Source organism: Myzus persicae, unplaced genomic scaffold (assembly GCF_001856785.1).
Source record: "Myzus persicae strain clone G006 unplaced genomic scaffold, MPER_G0061.0, whole genome shotgun sequence".
NCBI classification, from domain to species: domain Eukaryota; kingdom Metazoa; phylum Arthropoda; class Insecta; order Hemiptera; family Aphididae; genus Myzus; species Myzus persicae.
The window spans coordinates 1,820,801-1,836,557 of record NW_019104044.1 but is presented as its reverse complement, the minus strand read 5'-3'; the positions used below and the strand labels follow the sequence as shown (position 1 = coordinate 1,836,557).

Here is a 15,757-nt window from a genome sequence, read left to right as displayed (position 1 = left end):
ATTGTAATATAAAATATTTTATCAAATATTCCTAGTTAAGCACTTAGTAATTAAATTGTAAAATTAACCAAATTGTGAACTGCTGACTGCCGAGTGCTGATAAGTGCTGAGGTTTTGAATGACGATTGATATTTTATATAAATAATATAATTTATAAATTAAAAATAAAAATATTCTTATTTAACGACTTGCAGCATTCAAAGCCGTCGTCATTACCCGCAACCCGCCGGCCCATCTGATCGACGACAACTCGAATAACCAATTATTTTACTGTCCACGGAGGTTGATTTTTTGTATAGTTATTGTTATTTCTAATATTTCTTATTGATAATTAATATTATTATTCAGTTCGGTTGTAGACATTATATTATTACAATTTATAACGCTTTACGTTATAATATTATAGACTGTTATTACGTAATATCACTAATATCATTGATTATAGAATGAATAATTTAAAATCAACGGTAATATTTATTAGGTTATATTTAAGTCTACTTTTCCGCTATTTACTTAGTACGCGGTCCATCGGGGATTTCCCGATTTCCCTATGGCCCAATCCGTCCCTGTAATATTATACATGAATATTTATCCTAATATTAATGCACGCATTGTCTCATTGTAGCCGTGCTCTCTATTAGGACGAATTATTTTTGTAAATATTAATGGCCACCTCTTATTATGTCTAATTGTCTACTGAAAATAATCAACTAATAACCGTAAATGTATTATAAAAACGGGCCCAGCCCGTATAATAAATAAATAAATATATAGTTTATATATCTAGGTACTATTTCATATCACACATAGTTCATGTTTTAAATTAATACGCTTGCCCATGATTGTCATAATAGTATTATTTAACCGTGATATACGTATCATAATTCACTAATAGGTAATTAAAAACTTCAAAACTTTTATTCAGTTATTGTGTTACCCACGAACCTACTGACAACCGTCTTGCTGTAATAAAAAAAATAATAAAAAAGTGTACTTCTTGTACAGTGTTTTGACATCGTTCGAAACGATCTACGTTGTCATATTACAATATATGATTTTATATCTAGTGAGATCTGATTATCCGACTATATATCTGAGAAGTGGGTGGCGGGTGCCTATTATCACTGTAATCACTACACCGCGACTCCGGAGTCTCTGGTTACTGTTTTTTAAATTTAAATCGCTGGACTGCTGGAGTTTGTGTGTTGACCTTCAATATTTTGCAAACCACGCAATTATAGTACACTTGTTTTTTTATTATTTACGAAAATTTAACTCGGTGTGCTGCCCATTTCTACTGCGATTAAGTACGTATCAACTAACAACCATTTCAGTGACCGTCATCCTGTAATTGGTAAATTAATAAGTAATTTTTATATTTTAAAAACATTTTTTTTTTATTGTTAATATATTATTACGATGTGTCTATACTAATTTAGTTAAAAATTTAACACGTTTAGAAAATGGTGTTGTGCAGAAAATTGCTGTACAGACCTTTTTACAGTTGTTGTATTCGACAACTTTCTTCCGAAGCATTCAAAAACATACCAAAGAATGAATCTTCTCTAGCACCTATTTATAGGTAGGTAGATATGATATTATTGCACCTAGTGCACAGAATAGGTTAAACCTATTTATTCTATACTGTTCCTAGTGCACATACTGTTATAACTAAGAACATTATACAGTTTGATTGTAAAACTTTAAAATGTTGAATATATTATCAGGTTGCACAATAGTTGATCAAGATTTAGACATGCTGTACAGTTGTACATACATTAAAACATTAAATGATTGAACTATAAAAAAAAATGGTTAACATTATAGTGTAATGATTGATGAATAATTCATTACAAAAATACCTTCTTATCAATACATCAATTAATATTAAAAAAAAAATTATTGTTAGTCATTCCCAAACATTTCTTAACCTTTCCCAGCTCCCAGCATGAATCGTCCAATTTTTAGGTTATTTATATATTTTTTTGTTATAAATTTTAAGAGGTCAAATAGCTATACTATTGGTTATGGTTAGGTTATTTTAAATTGTTCTTAGTATAATCATGATTAGTTGTTCCCTACAGGTTGGCTGCACAATGGCCGAACAACGTTGCAGTTGTAGACAAATCCGGAGAACACACTTATTCCTCCATATTCAACAGCAGTGTCACATTGTCAAAAATAATAGAAAAATCTTTACATGGAGAAATTCAAGAACGCGTTGCAATCTTGTGTCCAAACGATGCATTTTATGTAGTTGCCCAATGGGCTTCATGGATGAGTGGACAAATAAGTAATACATTATTTAACTAATGTTTATTTTGGTTTTTAAAGTAATTTTATTTAAATTTTATTTTTGTTTGTAGTTGTACCTTTAAGTCCACTTCACCCAGCTGCTATGTTAGAATATTTCATAAACGATAGTGATGCTAAAGTCATATTAACTACTGCTCAGTTTGAGGATATTGTACGTCCTTTAGCTGAAAAATTTAATCAAAAGTATCTTTTACTTGAAGACCATATTACTTTGGATTTTAAACCACTTGGTAAAACATCATTTGAAGATAATGATAAAGTAGAATTATTAAATACTGACAATAATTTAAGCGATGAGCAGTTCTTTGAGTCAAATGCAATGATAATTTACACATCTGGATCAACCGGTTCCCCTAAAGGTAATTAAATATTATATTGTCATTATAGTTCTTGTATCATTGGTTCCCTTATAAATAGTATGAAATATATATAATACACAGTACTGAAATATGTATGAGTTAAAATAAAAAAATCAATTTACTTAAACTTATATAATGGAAAATAATAGCAATCTCAAACTTTTAATAATAATAATAATAATATAATAATATGAACGGCTTGTATTAATATATATTACTAAAAAACTCTTTGCGCCATATATTACATGTCAACTTTTTTTTAAATATAATACATTGTATATTTGTATTTTGTACTATTTTAGGTGTTTTGTTGACACATCATAATTTAAATTCACAGATCAACTGTTTGAAAACTGCTTGGAATTGGACTAATAAAGATGTTATTCTCCACGCTCTACCTTTGAATCACATCCATGGTATTGTGAATGCACTTATGTGTCCACTACACTCAGGCGCAAGGTACTAATGTACAAAAATGTACACACATTTCTGAAACTGCTTTATAATATTTGTTTATTAGAATTTTCATTTGAGTGAATGTTTTTCAGATGTGTTATGCTACCAAAGTTTAATGCTACTGATGTGTGGACATGGCTCTTAGCTATAGAACAATACTATGGATACAGAGTAAATATGTTTATGGGTGTACCAACTATGTATGTAAAACTTATCGAAAATTATGAAAAAATGTTTGAAAAAAATGATAGAATGGTAGAATATGTTAAAGCTGTTTGTTCTCAAAAAATCAGGCAAGTCTATATTTTGTAATCAATGTTAAATTTATTTTTTAACAAATATAAAATTATGTTTTAGATTAATGGTTAGTGGCTCTGCACCATTACCCAGTACACTGTTTAGCCGTTGGGAACAGATTACTGGTCATAAATTACTAGAACGATATGGTATGAGTGAAATTGGAATGGCTCTTTCTAATCCTCTAAATGGTGAAAGAAAACCGGGTAAATATTATTACAAATTATAAAGTAAGCTTTAATATTTTATCTATAATATCATAATTGTTGAGGTGTAATAGTATATTAACTACAAGCTAATAAAAAAAACTATAATATCGAACTTGTGATATAAGATTTTATAATTTACTACGATTTTTTAACATGCACAAAAACAAGTTAAATACATTTTGTACTTTTCCCGTCTAAAAAAAAAAACACGGAGTTTGAAAGACCTATTACTGATCTTTGCACTATAAAATGATATGAATGTCCGGTTGCAATGTATTAATTTAACGGCCCAATAAAATTTAATGGTCCAATCATGGGCTGCTAAACCTTGCTTAAAGGACCAGTAGCTCACTATTGATTCGTTAAATGTTTAATGATTGTTCGTGCGACCCAGTATTGTACTCTTACTTTTTCTACAACTATCCATACATTTATAACTTCAAATAATATGTAGAATATAATGAGCAATTGCTATTAAGTACCTTGGACTAAATTAATACAATTAGGCGCCGCAATCATACACATACTGAACTATATTATATTATTATGCATTGTGAATATGAAAAGATATTTTTTTTTAAATGTGTTACTTGTTATCTTAGGTTTTGTTGGTCAACCTTTACCGGGTGTAAATGTCCGAATTGTTAAGGACGGCATTATATTACTGGAAGGGGACAGTGAAAACACAAAAATTATGGATTCAGAAAAGCATGATAGCAACGAAGGTTATAGCGGGGATTTGCAAATAAAAGGGAATAATGTGTTTAAGGAATATTGGCGGAAACCTGAATCAACAAAAAAAGAATTTACTGAAGACGGATGGTTTAAAACTGGTAAGTTCTAACATAAATGCTTCCTGTGTATTCTACTAATTAATGATCTTGTTTTTAGGCGACTCCGTGACCTATGTTGATGATAGTTTTAAAATATTAGGCCGAACATCAATAGATATAATCAAAACCGGAGGTTATAAAGTTAGTGCTTTGTTTGTTGAAACTGTTATGTTACAAAACAAAAGTATCAAAGATATTGCTGTGGTTGGATTACCAGATAGTACATGGGGACAGCGAATAGGTGCTTTGATTGTAATTGATGAACAACATACTAATGTCGAACATAAAAAATTTAAAAAGGATTTAAAAAGTTGGGCTGAAACTGTATTACCACCATATAGTATACCAACTGTAATTAACATTGTTGAAGAAGTACCTAGGAATGCTATGGGTAAGGTGGATAAAAAATCGCTACTAAAAAATTCTTTTTCAAAGTACTTGGAAACTTAACTGAACTATTTTTATTAAGACTATTATAATCAATAACATTATTATTAGGTTATTTGTTTTGTTATTAACATATAATTAATATTATATATTTTAATATTTTATATTATATGAGTTGTGGATATTTTATGTGTTGTTTATAAGAATATTGATACTTACAACCACTATAATATAACACATATTTAATCATTTTTATCATTTACATTTTTCTGATTAAATTAAGTTCAAATCATTAATACTTCTCGATTTTAAAGCATGGCTGAAAATTTTTTTATTCATTCTGTTCTTCAATAACTATAAGTAATTCTGGTTTGAAATTTGAATTCTTTCTCAGATATATAATTATAATATTTGAAACCCAAACAAAATTAAAATAATACAGATATATGTGAGTATTCAACACTATTTCTCATAAGGCGCTAAGCTTGAAATGTGTACTATTTAGTTTTATATTGAAAAATTGTATTTTTTTTATTAAGCCGATAGTAGTTAGCCAACATTTTATTGAAGATCTGAAAATTATATACTTTATATTATATTTGAACTATAAAGACTTAAGTATATTTATACAAAAAATAAATTAACAAATAGATTGATGTTAAGTGATTAAAAATCACATTCTAATAATTTATTACACAAAATTAAACAAATGATAAAAATATAATTTGTTTTCACATAAATACTAGCCTTCTAAATAAACAATTTAATAAATAATAACAAAATTAGACTGAATTAATCCCGTATGGTTTATAACCAATAAGATTTGATAAAGTTGATGAGACCATTGGTTGACGAGTCATGGCTTGTAATCTTGTTTGGAGTTTTAAGTTCGGGTTCAATTTTTTTGGCCAACTGTTTGCCCAATTCAACACTAAAAAGAAACCATTAACAAATTTAGGCTAAATTTAATAAAATTATGATTAATTAAATAAACCTACCCCCATTGATCAAATGAGTTGATGTCCCAAATAATACCTTGGACAAATATTTTTTGTTCGTACAATGCTATAATAAATGTATAGAAAACATAATTAAATAACCTGTTAAAAATATCTATGTATATATATTATATGTCATAAAATTGTATTCACCGATCAATAATCCCAATGTGAATGGAGTAATTTGCTTAAATACAATTGAGTTGGTTGGACGATTTCCAGAAAATGTTTTATGTGCTACTAGCTTTTCAAGTTCAGCACAGTCTAAATTCGACCCTTCAAGCTCTTTACGCGCTTCATCTGGAGTTTTACCCTTCATGAGTGCTTCAGTCTGAGCCAAAAAGTTGGCCATCAAAATCTGTAAATAAATAATAAGTTTAATTTTGATTTCAAATTTCAATTGAACTTAATTACTATGAACTTAAGCTACCTGGTGATGAATTCCTTCACTAATACAGCTGTGAGTGACAGCAGGAGCAATGAAATCCGCAGGTATGAGACGAGTACCTTGATGAATTAGTTGGTAAAATGCATGTTGACCGTTTGTACCAGGTTCACCCCAGACAATGGGCCCAGTAGAATATGATGAAATTGGAGTACCATTTAAGGTAACTGATTTTCCGTTAGATTCCATGTCACCTTGTTGGAAGTATGCAGCAAACCTATGTAAGTACTGATCGTAAGGAAGAAGTGCATGTGTTTCAGCACCGTGGAAGTTATGATACCAGATTCCCAATAAAGCCAAAATAACAGGTGCCTGAAAGCAAAAAAAAAAAATGATGATCAGTTAACTGAAAGCAATAATATTAAAAAAAAAACTAACATTTTTCTCCAATGGAGCATTGACAAAATGTTGATCCATGAAATGTGCACCGCTCAATAAAGATTCAAAATTTTCAAAACCAATAGATAAGCATATTGAAAGACCAATGGCCGACCAAAGTGAGTAACGTCCACCAACCCAGTCCCAAAAACCAAACATATTGCATTCATCGATTCCAAATTCGGTTACCTTCTCTTTATTAGTAGAGAGTGCAACAAAATGTTTAGCAACACTGGATTCCTACATAAAGTTATAGATTAAAATTGGTAAATTAATGGTAAAATAACAAAAATGTATATATTGTTTTACATCTTTAGCAGTTTCCAAAAACCATTTCTTAGCAGATGTTGCATTTGTTATTGTTTCTTGAGTAGTAAATGTTTTGCTAGCAATTATAAACAACACCGTATCTGGTTTAACCAGCTTTAATACTTCTTTTAAATGTGTTCCATCAATATTAGATACAAAATGAACACGGGGACCTATAGCATAAGGTTTTAATGCTTCTGTCACCATTAATGGGCCCTGGAAAAATATAAATTAATAAATCAATTACATTTTTTACAATCTACTTAATTATTTAATATACGCTAAAAATATATTAATTAATTGACATTGCAAATATTTAAAGGTGAAACAATTATTCTTCTGTAAATTAGAACCAATTATGATAAGAAAGATAAGATAATATCAGAGTTTGTATAGTTTAAACAATACAATACAATATTTTAGCATTGAGTCAATTATCTGAATACTGAATAGTAAAGTCAACTGGTTGTCTGTAACCTTGAAAAAGTTGAAGCTCAAATCACGTGATATAAGATAAAAACGCTTAGATTGCCATACTATTGTTAGTCTGGGTGAATATTGAATAATAATGGGTAATAATTATAACAATAACTAAACAAAAACAAAATATTAAGTCATTATGACTATTGAAATTGAAATTAAAATGTAACAAAAATAAAAATAAAATATGGATAGGTACTAGACACAAATACAGCTCAGACATCATATCTAATGTAGTTCTTTGTGTAATTTCTCAACTTATTGTATACAGAATTAGTTGCAAATAGAGAAATCTGTATTTTTTTCTTAACATCCTATTTTTTCTTTACATTTTAAAACTTAAAGTAAGTTTACTAAATAGCTCAAATCTATAATGGTTATAAGTTTTTAACTTATACAAAAAAACTTACCAAATCTGATCCTCCAATACCAATATTGACTACATCTTCAATAGGTTTTCCTGTGTATCCTACCCATTTCTTTGATATTACCTTTACAATAAAAAAATGTGTTGTAAATTTTCAAAATATTTATGGTAACAAGAATTACTTGTTCAGTGAATTCTTTCATGTGCTTTAAAACACTGTTAACTTCTGGCATTACATCTTGACCATCAACTACTATTGGCTTATTAGACCGATTACGTAAGGCTACATGCAACACAGGTCGTTTTTCTGTTACATTGATTCGCTCACCACCAAACAAAGCTGATCTAGCTTCTTCAACTTTACGAGATTTTGCCTAAATCAATTAAAATTAAAATTAATTATTTAATATAAAAGAAAACATTAAAAGTAATGGATTTCTTACTAAGACAAAAACATGATTTAACTTTAAACAATATTTTTATTTACATAAATGTATTTTTATTACTCTTGGAAGTTTTTTTGATTTTACAAATAATTTTGTACTTAAAGTTCTTGCCACGAAAAGTGGCCCCAGACTCACAAACCTAGCAGCTATTTCGAGACAGTGGTTTTCCTAATGTACAAGTCCAGCAGCAATAACCGGTTTAGTTTGAAAACCCACGGCTAACAGGCTGGGTATGTCTCGTTGATCGCTGTGGTCAGGAGCCAATTTACGTGGCTAGGACTATAGTAAATATTTAAATATTATAGGATACTTACTATGTATGATTGTTTTTCTACAAAGCTAAGTTAGTAAAACAGTAAAACATGTTAAGCCCATCTGTATATATTTTTAAATTCCAATAATTTACTTTCATGTTGAATTAATATTCATTACATATTTTAATAATCAAATAAGCTTTCACAAACTAATTTCAAGGGCATTCATTTTTCTTTTTTTTAAAGGTCAGTGAATAATAAAAAAAAAATGTTCTTACCAAATCAAACAATAAACCTAAAGTTTTTTCATCCACACGATTTTTTGAATAATCAAGTAACACGTCACCATCATTTGGGGTGGTTAATCGTAAGCTAAAATATAAAAAAAAGAATGTATAAATTAATCATTAAAATTAATAAATAAGCTATCCATCAAATTACTATGATTTTATTAATAAATGTAATATTATTTTTCTTAATCAAAATACCTCTTTTAAATGAATTTAATTTTAATTTACATAGCTAGGTTTAATAATTTATTAAATTATGAAATACCATATGTTGAACCAATATTAGAACGCAAGGTTATAAGACCTAGGAAAAAATCATTTTTCACGATCAAAGAATAACCTTGAAAAAAGTGACCATTGACCATAGCCCATAGGCCATATTGTTCCTTTCTTTACATTATCCTTGATAAACACAATTCACTTTTCATATTTATATAGGTATCATAAAGATATTATATCTAGGTACTTAAATTTAGTTTTGTTTGAGGGTCAATGTTTAAAACATGGTTTTATGGTTTACATCCACGGTTTTACTGTTATGCAGAAAATAAATACCTAGGTAGCAATAACACAATGCACAAAATAGGTATAGTTAAAAAAGTATACATTACAATAAATTTTACTTATAATCAAACCAGTCTATAGACTTTAAACTGTCTAATATGTAAGTTATTAGGTAACGAATAGGACCTATTTTTAAATATTATGATAACTATTAATTCAGTACAAATTATTTTGGTATATAATTAGTATGAAAATTCAAAATCCACCTAAGAAATCTAGAATAGAGGATATTCCCGAGATTATCTGACCGTAGATAAGAAGTACGAGAAAAAAGTGCAGAAGGCATACCCATGAGTAGCTTCACAAAGTGTAATTATTTGTACACAAAACGATTACAACTTGCTGGAAAATTCAAAATACCCGTCTCATGAAACAGTACATCAATGACACATTAAGGGGAGGGGGAGCTTAAGGTGATCATAGTACCATCGAACAGGTTTTTTTTTAATTGGTTATTATAATTTAAACATGAGTACCAATAACGGTATTATTTTATTTCCATATTTCTTAACATTAAAAAGTACCCCCCTGTCATTGGAATACTCTGAGGAAAAGCCAGATGCTGATCGAAGCACAGTCGCAGACTAATCCAAAAAACGCAAAACGCAAAACCTATATCGTGCTAGATCAGACGGGATGAATGATAATTCGAAGATGATTTTAGTGGTAGGTACAATCGCAGCTCACCTGAACTTGTCAAAACGGTCGCTGGAACTGGCGAACAGATTTTTCATGTTCAACGACGAACCGGCAGACGCGTAGTGTTCGGCCAGGGCCTTGTACGCCGCGTCGGCGGAGAGTAGCACTTTTCCGGACATTTTTCAGTCGGAGGTTCGTTCGGGGGTGGTCGGCGTTGGCGAGTGTGAAGACGGTGCTCGACGGCGCTGGTTACGAGGGGACGTCAAACGTTCCTGTCGGACGGCGTTGCGCAAAGTGAATGGAGCAGACCGAGCTCCGACGGTTTTGTAGACGACGTGTCGGGATTATTATTATTTATTATTATTATTATTATTTTTTTTATTATCTAATGGTCGTGATCGTGAAGGAGAACTCGATTTTCTCGTATTCGCTAATCACTCTACGCAGCTCACAGCGTTCCGGCGAAGGTACAGGCTCTGTGGTACTGGTACACCGAAATAAAGCTTCGGCCGGAGGGGTGGAGAGGGGGAAGGTCGACCGGCACGCCGTCGCAGCCGGACTATCGCGCGAGCGCGCTATCGATAGAGCGACATGGGTGGGAAACCAGTCTGTCACGATTCGCCAATACGGTTGAGAAAATCGTGAAAAACTCGCGCAACATAGTACGTGTGTGCGAGTGGTGTACGTAATTTTGTTATTTTAAATTTGTCCACCTCTCTCTCGCACACTGCAAATCGCTCCCTCTCGTCCGACGAATAATAATAATAATAATAATATTTCAATAACTCCTCGGAAAAAAAATTACACCATACAAACTGTTGTGAGCCGAACGCGGAAATAGATTTTCGGCTAAAATCTCACGGCGCGTCGTTAATCGTTTGACGAAAAAAATAATACACGGAATCGCTGCCGATGTCTCGTATCGTCTTATCATAAGTTTTTTTTCGTTTCCAAGACGAACAATAGTAGACCATAGTAAACTATAATAATAATAATTACATATATATTATATATAGTAGTAGTGGTCGCAGTAGTGGTGTTTCCTTTTGGCTCTATCCGAAAACGGGCAATCAATTTTTTTTCCGGACAACACAATTATTAAAATATTCTGATTTTCGAAAATCAAAAATCACACGCACACACCCACACACCAACAACAACACTCATACACATGCACGGTACAAATAATACATCATATTCATATGCACGCATGTGTGTTATTATTACTGTTTTGTTTTTTTCATTTTAAAAATGATAAACGTCCGAATGGCGTATTAAGTTTCACGGGGCCGCCGTCGTAAACACGTCGTCCCGGAGGCCGGAACAGTCGTGACCGGACCGCACGCGCCAGTCGACGTTCACGTCGGATTTATCGTACCACCGGTAAGTAAGTATATCTGGCCACAAAATGGCCGTTTTAGGTGGCCACCGGCCCGTCGTCCGTGCGTGGACACATGCGATGCCCCTCGCGTCCACCCTTGCGCCGTGGCCACCACCACTCGTGGACCACACGCGCTTTTACTATCCCCGCCCCGTCATCAGCCAGCCGCGTCCGCCCCGTGGAAACTTTCGAACCTCACCCCCCGCCCCCCCGCCCCTCCACCCACTTTGTTGTCGGACTTTTTAGAATGATACTTTCAACATAATATCATTAATTACCTGTATCCATTTGCCAATCGCCCTTCCCCCCTGCCAGAACTCGTCATTTTGACTGGGGCACTGAGGGTTGGCTGCAGCAGCAATCGTCCTCATCCTGGTTTTGTATTTGTCGCATAATATTATAATTTATAATATTATGTATTTATAATTTATATCCGTCATATTTCGTCAGTTAAGTTTCTCAGTTCCCTAGACCACCATGGAATTGTTTGTGCAGTATTCTGTCCATAGCCTAGAGCAGTTTTTAAACTACGTGCAAACTGTTGCAGGTGGTTGTATTTTGAAAGCTTTATTTAAAACTATGTGGTGGCATATAGCTCAAAAATATTTTGTTTCAGAATATATTTCTTGAAAGAGATATAGGTTGTATACTGTTATAACTTACATGTAACTATTGGAGGAAATCCTTCCCTATTTCGGTAAATTTTATTGTTTATTTAATTTATAGAAGTGTTTTAAACCTCAATTTAACAGGACATTATTGGGCGGGGTTGCATACGTTTTAATGAAAACAAATCATTACAATTTGAAAGCAACAAGATAATAACTTTGGACCATTTAGATACACCCACATTAAATATGTTACTTAATAAAAATTATTTATAAATATGGTTAATAGTGTGAACATTTGGGTTTAAGGTGATTGATATTCAGAAAATAAGAATTGTCCTCTTCAGGCGCAATGAATCCTGCTGTTAATATTTCTAGGTATTTGAATCATGTTTATGTAAAAGTATATTTTCAGTTTTCTTTATTACCTATCACTTTATATCTTATAACTATTATTATTATTTCTTCACTTGCATCTTTACATTTTTAATAAGAAAAACTTATTAAGCACATGCTTTTTTTTGTTCTTATATCTTCATTATTTGAATTTGTCAACTTTCGGCTTTGATACAAATTGTGAGGGTCATATGAAGTACTTATTTGCTTAAATTCTTACATAACTAAAATATGCATGCATTATGTTAGAAAAATAAAGAAAATTTAGTACTTAGTTATAATTAATATTTACCAACAGCTTATATCTAATTAGTTTTAATTTCATATTAAATTTATAACATAAACTTCTTAATTTATGTTAGGTTGACACATTTAAAATCTTTCAAGCTTCTTAATACAAGATATTAGTAAAAACTAAAAAGTATTTTTTTTTTTTACTTCAAATGGCTTTCAGAGTATTTCTTTAAATATTTCATGTATATTACTAAAACATAGCACAACATTATAAAATTAACTTTTGTAATCTTTAATTTCTATTAAATTTTGGTTGCTTCATTTAATGTAGATACATTTCTAGAACTATACCTAATATGAAATTGTACTTTTTTATAGTGTGCGATACAGCATTAGTGATGAATTAAATGGATCCCCAGATAGGTTGGCTGCAACCAGAACAAGTAGGTCCCGCTCAAGAATTTTGGTCCAGAATTTTGGACTCCTCTGAAGATACAGACAGTAACGACGATAAGTATAGCACTGAAACTGTTCAAGAGGAAGAAGACGAGGACGAATATACGTTACCGTTGGATTGGAAGTTTGATTTCTCTATAGACGATCAAGAAATCAAGACTAGTAATCTATATGAGCACGGCTTGTTCACAAATATAGCCAGTACATACGACATGAACAAAATGCAAGCTCATTACATTGGCAAATTTGGTGGGTGTCCATGGAGACATGGAAAAAGTTATGACCGCCAACCAATTTGCACGTATGTTTGAAATTAAATTAAATAAAAAAAATTAACTAATCATTATTTTAATAATTTAGCCTCCATAAAGAGATAGAAGACTTTTTTGCATATATGTCAGCCACACCAGAAGAGCATAGCATGCGGCTCGATGTACTGGAACGTGTTACTAATGTTATACATGCTGAATGGCCTAAAGCTAAAGTTGAAGTATTTGGTAGTTTTCGAACCGGACTTTATTTGCCCACTAGGTAAAGTATCCCTTAAATATCCTATTTTAAGATTTAATCTTATTTAAACTTATTGAAACCATGAAACTGTTAATATATTTGCAATTTACTATTGTTTACACTTTAGTGATATGGATCTGGTAGTAATAGGTGAATGGGATACATTACCATTGCATTCACTTGCTCAAGCTCTACTTAAAAATAATGTCTGTAATGAAAACATTCAGGTTCTTGACAAAGCATCGGTGAGTTATTTCTTATTTTCTATAGTGAATATCGTCTTATTATTATTGATCTAATACATTTTTTTAAGCGTTAGTGTTTTAAATGTTACATATTTTTCTTAGGTTCCAATCGTCAAAATGACTGATAAGGCTACTGATGTTAGGGTGGATATAAGTTTTAACATGAATAATGGTGTGAAGTCAGCTGAAATGATAAAACACTATATGGATGTTTTTCCAATGCTTCCCAAACTTGTGTTAGTGCTAAAACAATTTTTAGCCCAGAGGGACATGAATGAAGTGTTCTATGGAGGCATATCTTCTTATAGTTTGATCCTTATGGTCGTCAGTTTTTTGCAGGTACCAAAATTATAAAATATTTCCTTCATATTTTTAAAAAAGTATCACCTATGTTTATTCTGTATATAGTTACATCCTAGAGGAGATTTAAATTATCCCACTGCCAATCTAGGTGTATTGTTAATAGAGTTCTTTGAACTTTATGGCAAAAAATTTAACTATATGCATACAGCTATACGTGTGAAAGATGGTGGACTATACATATCTAAAGACGAAGTAATTGAACATGCTATATGGTTCCTACAGTATAAACATTAATTAATGTATTATTTGCAGGTCCAAAAAGACATGGCTGATGGTCATAGGCCAAGTATTTTGTGTATAGAGGATCCATTAACCCCTGGAAATGATATTGGTCGTGGTTCTTATGGTGCTCTTCAAGTAAAAAGTGTATTTGAATATGCATTTACCACATTAAAAGCTGCTCTCGACCCTCAAATTGTTTCACCTAGTTTTAGGTTTGTTTTTAATGTATTTTACTTTTATAAAATATAATGAAATGAGTCATTCATTTTCAACTATTAAAGACTACATTTGAATTAATTTATATTATTTTAATGTAAATTACAACACTTTTTTGTTACAGTATACTCGGACGGATAGTACGAGTTAATGACAAAGTTATACTTTACCGGCAGTGGGTTAGAGACACTTATGCCTTACAAAATACTCAAAGAGTGATAATTAATAATTACTTGACCACTAGTAATATTAGTAACAATGTTAGTGTGTCTACCACTACTAGTAGTAGAGCTTCTACAGTATCTTCTGGTTCTGGATCAGCTGAATCTGTAAGTGTCAATGTAAACTCATTTTGTTCTTGTGTTTCCTTTATAATTGATGTATAATTTATTTATTAGGACTCTGAGAGTAGTATAGAAAAATTAAGTGATGCTGGCGACCACAATGATCAGAATAGTAATTACCAACCCAGACGTAAAAATCCACATTATCATAGACATAATAGCTGGAATAATCAACAAAATTATCAAATGATTAACTCTGGTAATTATCAATGAAAAATATTTTCAATTGATTACAAATTAATGTTCAGTGATTTAAACAATTTTAGGTAATCACCCATCTACCCGAAATCAAAGAATAATATGCACTAGTCCAGCTAATAATTACCAACAACGTGGTTTCACAAACAACAATTACAATAATAGTTATAACCACCATCAAAATTACCGGCCTAATGCGGGCAATAAACACCAGTATACGGGAAATTACCAACCACACTTTGGTAATTTCATGTCAAGCAAACGCCAAAAACGAAAAAACCAAACCCAAGATGTAAGATAAAATACGCGCGTCCAATCTTAAAACTTAAAAAAAATAAACGAGACAAAGTAAATGATAACTTAAAATATAAAAAAAAAAAATAAATAAAATAAAAAAAAAAATAACAAAAATACCAAAAACGTAAAAAAAAACCATGAGGATCGTCCTTTTTCGACGATTTTTTTTTTCTTAAATCTAAAACAATCATATTTATTATATAGAAAAAAGTATATTTAACAAAGTTATATAAAATTAATAATTAGTTCTGAAAAATATT

The 15,757-nt window shown here is 31.2% G+C and overlaps 3 protein-coding genes across 12 annotated transcripts; 2 read left to right on the top strand and 1 right to left on the bottom strand.

Annotated features, from left to right (window-relative positions):
* Positions 1 to 632: 632 nt before the first annotated feature.
* On the top strand, positions 633 to 4,926 carry LOC111037963 (acyl-CoA synthetase family member 3, mitochondrial). 6 transcript variants are annotated; one of them, XM_022320847.1, is made up of 9 exons: positions 633 to 1,307; positions 1,461 to 1,582; positions 2,085 to 2,293; positions 2,367 to 2,675; positions 2,978 to 3,134; positions 3,224 to 3,424; positions 3,489 to 3,634; positions 4,240 to 4,470; positions 4,529 to 4,920. In XM_022320847.1, exons 2-9 carry the CDS (start codon positions 1,464 to 1,466, stop codon positions 4,918 to 4,920), a joined length of 1,764 nt encoding a protein of 587 aa, XP_022176539.1. In that variant the 5' UTR covers positions 633 to 1,307; positions 1,461 to 1,463. The 6 variants fall into 6 exon arrangements, with proteins under 6 accessions (XP_022176539.1, XP_022176538.1, XP_022176537.1 ...); XM_022320846.1 differs by having other exon boundaries at positions 633 to 1,366; XM_022320845.1 differs by having other exon boundaries at positions 639 to 1,354; positions 4,529 to 4,926.
* A 583-nt stretch (positions 4,927 to 5,509) lies between these two features.
* LOC111037964 (glucose-6-phosphate isomerase) lies at positions 5,510 to 10,445 on the bottom strand. The gene is made up of 10 exons (XM_022320851.1): positions 10,076 to 10,445; positions 8,813 to 8,906; positions 8,017 to 8,208; positions 7,878 to 7,958; positions 6,988 to 7,203; positions 6,679 to 6,918; positions 6,286 to 6,612; positions 6,009 to 6,213; positions 5,856 to 5,922; positions 5,510 to 5,788 (listed from the first exon to the last, which is right to left on the bottom strand). Exons 1-10 carry the CDS (start codon positions 10,204 to 10,206, stop codon positions 5,665 to 5,667), a joined length of 1,677 nt encoding a protein of 558 aa, XP_022176543.1. The 5' UTR covers positions 10,207 to 10,445; the 3' UTR covers positions 5,510 to 5,664.
* Positions 10,446 to 10,643: 198 nt separating this feature from the next.
* LOC111037962 (non-canonical poly(A) RNA polymerase PAPD5-like) lies at positions 10,644 to 15,535 on the top strand. 5 transcript variants are annotated; one of them, XM_022320839.1, is made up of 11 exons: positions 10,644 to 11,410; positions 12,326 to 12,394; positions 13,025 to 13,403; positions 13,463 to 13,633; positions 13,740 to 13,857; positions 13,960 to 14,196; positions 14,266 to 14,412; positions 14,473 to 14,654; positions 14,783 to 14,987; positions 15,057 to 15,201; positions 15,269 to 15,535. In XM_022320839.1, the coding sequence occupies exons 3-11, from the start codon at positions 13,054 to 13,056 to the stop codon at positions 15,499 to 15,501; spliced, it is 1,788 nt and encodes a 595-aa protein (XP_022176531.1). In that variant the 5' UTR covers positions 10,644 to 11,410; positions 12,326 to 12,394; positions 13,025 to 13,053; the 3' UTR covers positions 15,502 to 15,535. The 5 variants fall into 5 exon arrangements, with proteins under 5 accessions (XP_022176531.1, XP_022176532.1, XP_022176536.1 ...); XM_022320840.1 differs by having other exon boundaries at positions 10,644 to 11,414; XM_022320844.1 differs by having other exon boundaries at positions 15,251 to 15,347.
* Positions 15,536 to 15,757: the final 222 nt, after the last annotated feature.